The sequence below is a fragment of the Dermacentor silvarum genome, chromosome 2 (genome assembly GCF_013339745.2).
Source record: "Dermacentor silvarum isolate Dsil-2018 chromosome 2, BIME_Dsil_1.4, whole genome shotgun sequence".
Lineage (NCBI taxonomy): Eukaryota > Metazoa > Arthropoda > Arachnida > Ixodida > Ixodidae > Dermacentor > Dermacentor silvarum.
In genome coordinates, this window is record NC_051155.1 from 82986183 (window position 1) to 82992182 (window position 6000).

General features: G+C 48.2%; 1 protein-coding gene across 1 annotated transcript in view; it reads left to right on the top strand.

The window, feature by feature from the left end:
• Nucleotides 1-749, top strand: part of LOC125943469 (uncharacterized) — a 134397-nt gene extending 133648 nt beyond the window's left edge. The window contains exon 4 of the mRNA XM_049662801.1: nt 547-749. Coding sequence (XP_049518758.1) covers nt 547-749 — 203 coding nt within the window. The remainder of the gene's footprint in view (nt 1-546) is intronic.
• Nucleotides 750-6000: the final 5251 nt, after the last annotated feature.

The following is a 6000-nucleotide window of genomic DNA, read 5'->3' on the forward strand; positions in this document are numbered from 1 at the left end:
TTACCTAGAGTATAAATAAATGAACAGACACGATGCAATGGAAATGATAAATCTCACAGTAAGGGACAGGAAGACAGGGTACGGAATAGAGAGGAAGAGGATGTCACTGGTATGCTTGTGGAAGCGTGCAGAAAAGCTTGCGAAAATTGCCGTTTCTAATACAGAAATTGAAAAAAAAGAAAAAGGACGCCATTGCGTCTCGCCAAAATTAAGTGTCCGATGGCCTGGATGCATGGCTCCTGGGCAATACCACCGAAATTCAGTACCCGCGGCAGCTTGAGAAATCTTGGAGCGGGCGTGACTAGACTGTCGTTATAAACTACAAGGTTCAGCGTCGTCCGCTTAGGTGCTGTTTAAAGGCTGCTAACAGCAAAACTGTGCAATTGGCAGCCCTGCGGCTTTGCCATGGTGGCATTAGAGGTATATACTACTTATTCACAAGTTTTTGCCAACGTTAAATTTTGTTGCACCTGGGCTCTTACTCCTAATTATGACACGCTGATTTGAATTGAAGAAATTCGTATTGTTTTGTCTTTCTCTCTTCAGCTGCTGTAAACTGTAAAGCTGCTTGCGAAATGTGGGTAAGAGAAGACAGTGTGAATTCGTGGAACGCGACTTGTGACGATGTGTACAAACAACAGTGCGGAAACAGAAAAATCACCGTCTACAAGAAGGAGCACTGCGATGCCGTAATAAACCACTTCGCAACAACTACAACACACGGACCACAACTAAGCAATAAATGTTGATATCGTTACGAGTATTTATTACTGCAAATCCGTAGTTTAGAAACCAAGGTGGCTTAAATATCTTGGAACGAGCCACTCGCCATAGACCCGCGCGCACTGTTGTCACTAATGTATTTCGTTTTACTGGGCCGCCAGGCAAATGGGAGCCATCCTGGCTACACAAAGCGATGGCTTGGAAAGGGTGGTGCTGCGGAACGAGGCGACTAACGTGCACCGTTTCATGGCCACAGCGGCGCTTGTCTTAAAGCGGCGTCAAGAGCGGGACAAAGCACACTGGTTCGAAAAAGTATACCGACCACAGGGTCACCAGAAAATGGTGAATGTCTTCGTAATTACCGTGCATACACTGAAGTTGACGACTACACTTAAAGTGCCCAGAGCCAAATTTGGACTACAGTCGACAGGCAGAGAAGAAAATCAGCATTATCGCGCACCGTATACACTGCTCACGCGTCTACTCCACGGGAAATGTACAGGGTCGACCACATCTAAGGTGAACACCTCATTAGCATTCAAGACGGTACAACTACAGCGTTTATTCTACTTCACGAGTGAAATGTTCGTTATACGATGTGTAATCATGGTGCCGATGCACTCAATAATGATTGTTCGAATCATGTACTGAACATCAGCTTCTATGATGTCTTGAACATTAATGAGGTGTTCACCTTAGATGTGGTCGACCCTGTACATTCAATCACCTGCTATGGTACTTCATACTTTGCAGTGAACCTAAAAGTGAGGCCAGGCACCGTATTCTGTAACAAATCAGTTTTCGAAGCATTCGCTTTGCGACCACGCGAGTGGTCACCACCTGGATGACGCCATCGTCACGGGGCACACCTGCATATTATGTTGACGTCACGCACATTGCAATCATTTGGAAACCTATTCCGTCCTCTGCTAGGAAGCGAACAAGAGCGTACTGGTTCCGTCCGTGTGCAGAGCCTATGCCTGCCGTGTGCACAGGCGAGGTCGATGTTCAGGGCAACCTGGCGGCGATGGTGATTCCTGTGGCGCCTGTGTAGTGCTTTTAGCGAGCCTCCGTGACAGACAACGACGACCTCAACATCGACAGGGCGCTTTTGAGATGGCAGACAAAGATTTCAGGAGGCAATTCAGGCTCTCTAGAGATACATTGCGCCGCTTGCGCGAGGATCTTGAGGGTGTTTGGGGGCGGCAACGCTATAATGCCTTAGATACTGTGGCCAATGTGCTGTGCGCATTGAGATTTTAAATGCGAAGCATTTCTAGGAGAACATTTAGAATACGAACTACCCCATACCCAAACCCTGCTTCAGAACATTTGCCACTTTGACAGTATCGATTCTTGTACAGATCAGTGTTCCGTCGCGCTGCAGTATTTTCGGTTATTACCCTTGGTTTAAAGGGAGACGCCGTTCCCATTACTACGGCAATCGAAGTGGAGTCAACAGAACGCCGACGGGACGTGACTACCACGGCAGGAACCGGCCCGAGGAAAAGAAACTGCCCCACAAATCAAGCTGGCAGTGAGGACACTGTGTTGTACTCCTGATCATGCGATGACGCCTCAGATGATGAAGGCTTCGATAGAGTGGTACACCGGAAGGCCATGAGAAGAAACATCAGAGAACGGTCTACGTCAATTAAGTCAACTGTCCTGCCACAGCGAAGGTCATCGGCGCACACACTTCTCTTTATGCCTGACAGGCCTATGGACAACCTCAACCACCGTAATCGACAAGCGGTTTCCGTTTCTATGAAGGCTCTTGTCCCAGGAGAGACTAAAGATATCAGGATTAATAATCGAAAGAATGTCCTGGCTATTGATGTTCGCAACCGAAGCGCAATCAATGCTTTGACGGCCACAAAGCTCCTAGGCAACAATAATATCCACTACGTCGTTCCGCAGGACTACGAAACCACGGCTGGTGTGGTTTACGATATTGATACATTGATTAGCGACAGCAACCTGCCAATGTTATTCAAACCTGCGACAGATGGTATTGCCTCACTGCAAGCTCGGCGCCTTGGCAACTCGAGCTGTGTAAACCTCGTCTTTAAAGGTGACTGCCTATCATCACACGTAAAGGTCGTACACTTTCGTCATGTGGTACGTCCTTTCGTACCAAAACCACTTCAGTGCAGAAGATGTCAAAGACTTGGACACGTGAGTGCTGTCTGCCGAAATTCAACGGTATGCCCACGATGTTCCGAACAACACGACGCTGAGACGTGCCGTGCAACGGAGCTCAAGTGCACAAATTGTCAAGGATCGCACGCTGCATCCTCAAAAGACTGTCCACGCCTAAAGAAAGAGCAGAAAATCTTGAGGGAAATGGCCAGAGACGGATCATCACACAGAGATGCTTCTGCTGCAATAAGGCGACATCGCTCCCGAAAAGGAAAGTCCACGAAATCCTCTTCAGGTTCGAGAGAGATGACTCGTCCTGCAGCGCCGCCTCCTGCTCCATCTGTCTCCAATAAGAGCACGAATGTCTGCGGAAAAAGCAGCCATGCTGTTGATACCTCATCAATTGACGAGTGGCCAGCACTGCCGAAGACATGCCAAACACCAGAGTCACAGAACATGACTCGCCACTTGCAGGCCAACGTCGCTGCAGTTGACCACATGCAAGACAAGGATTCGCAAGTGAATGCTATGTTGAAGGCGCTCACGAATGTCATGCGTCTACTACTGACAAACATGGATACTCCGGCTGCTCGCAGCGCTCTGAAAGTACTGGACACGTTGACTCCAGGCTTGAAAGCTTCGTATAGCACTATGGCCCGCTCCTCGCTGCCATTTCACAAGGAAGTCAAGAAAGCCTCTCTATTGCAGTGGAATGCAGGGCGCCTCAAATCAAGAATTTCAGATTTTAGACACTGTCTTCGAAAACCGTTTTCCCATCCTTGTAATTTGTGAATCGAATGTTCAAAATGTCATCCGCATTTCTGGATATAAAGCATTCATGTCCTCTACCTGTGGTGGTGTGAGCAAGGTCATTGAATATATGCGATGTGAACTGACATACGTGTTGCACCCTATCCCACCTCACGATACCAACCAGTACGTTTGTTTAATCATAAAGACGAAGGAGCTCACGTTCACTCTCATCGCTGCCTACATTGGTCCTTCAAGTCGCTTCGACTCTAAACGACTGCACGACGTGTTATCCACGACACCCGGCCCTACGATCCTCACCGGGGATTTTAATGCTATCCATCCGCTTTGGGGGAGTTTGAAGATGGACTCTAGGGGAAAGTCTTGTATCAATTGCAACACAGCACGACCTTTATTGCTCAACGATGGATTTAAGAGGGATTACATACAGCAGCTCCCTAGACCTGACCCTGATCTCTCGGCGTCTTGAAAGAAAAGTGCCATGGTTGTCAGACATCGAATCACATGGCAGCGACCATATTCCTACGTAATTGAAGATCAAGGGAGTATTTAAATACTCCTCCACGACTATCCAACGAATTGACAGGTCGGCGTTTCGGTCACACATGGAAGAAGTATGTCTGGAAGGAAACCATTATAGTCTGGAACACGAAATTCAAAAAGCCATGAAAGATACTACGCGCAGTTTTCAGCCTTTCCCGAAATATGAAGGACTTGAAGCCGAATTGCAGCGATTATGAGCAATTCGCCGGCGGGCTGAAAGAAGATACAGGAGAACTAAATCCATCCACGATCTCAGAGAGGCAAGGCGAATGCAAAAGAAGATTCAACGGCGCATCGATGCGCTCCAATCTCAAAAATGGAAACGATTCTGTGAGTCATTGGATCCGCGTCAGCGCTTATCTCAGATATGGAGGACCGTGCGTGGACTTCCCGTATCACTGCAATAGCGTGTTCCTTTCAAATCTCTCGCTTTGCACCAAGGTTGCAGAGAGATTGAGATTGCTGAAGAATTTTGTTCAAAACTTGCTGGCTTGTAGCCCCAATGTGCACTTACACCATGCGTCACTCCTGCGTCTCGGGACTCCCGTGCGGACGTCATATTTTCGATTGAGGAGCTTGAAGCGGCCCTGGCGACTTGCAGGCGCTCTTCGTCACCTGGGCTAGACGGCGTTACCTATACGGCGCTCGGCAATCTCGGCCAGAAGGCGCAACTCATGCTGCTAAACCATTACAACGAGTCTTGGCGCAACGGTGTGGTTTGACGTGAATGGAAATGCAGCCGCTTGGTACCACTTCTCAAACCAGGTACATCACCGTTAGATTTGTCATCGTACCGCCCCATCGCTCTGGCCAGCTGCATCGGAAAAATAATGGAAAGAATGGTTTTCACGCGCTTGGAATGGCACCTACGATAACGTAGCACATTATGCCATTATAGGAGGCTCTGATTGAAGCCGGAATTGCTGGACGCACATTTCAGTGGCTATGCAGCAGAAATGACCGAAAGACATTTCAGTGGCTATGCAGCTGAAACGACCGACAGACATTTCTTCCTGATGACCAAGGATGGCGCCACGACCCACCACCAAACATTCAGTGGTGTCCCACAAGGTGGGGTGTTGAGCCCGACACTATTCAACTTAGTGCTCGTTGGCCTAGTTAGATGCTTGTCCCACACCGTTGAGTATCAATCTATGCTGATGATATCTGTATCTGGGCGTCTGCTGTAACACGACTGCAGGTACGAGCAAGGCTACAAAAGATAGCTACGTTAACATCACTGTACTTACGAAAACAGAACTTAGAGCTGTCTTCAGAGAAATGCTGCCTTGTTACATTCACTCGGAAGGCAATGAGGCCTTACTCTGCAAGTGTCAATGGGCAAACAATTGCAAACGCACGGAAACACCGCTTTTTAGGGGTAATTATCGACCGCGACCGATCATGGAGCCCGCACGTTTCATACCTAAAGAAGAGGTTAGCGACCATAACACACCTCCTCAAATTCCTCGGTGGAAAATCATGGGGCGCATCGGTGCGATAAATGCTGCAGCTTTATAATGCCTTGTTCCTCGGTTTCGCAAGATACAGCCTCCCGGTGCTAGGCAACACCTGCAAAACAAACCTGCGTGTACTCCAGGGACTACAATTATTATTATTTGATTTGAAAACATATACACAGGAAAGAGAAAGCGAGAAGCAAAGGCTGGCAACTGCCACCAGAAGGGGCACAACGCCTGCCTACTCTTCGGAAAGGACGAGAGAAACACAGAAGGAAAGATAGGAAGGAGGGGAGGAAGGAGGAAAGGAACGACAAAGGCATAAGAAGCGCCAGCGGCGGCTACCTCATAAGCATTTTTT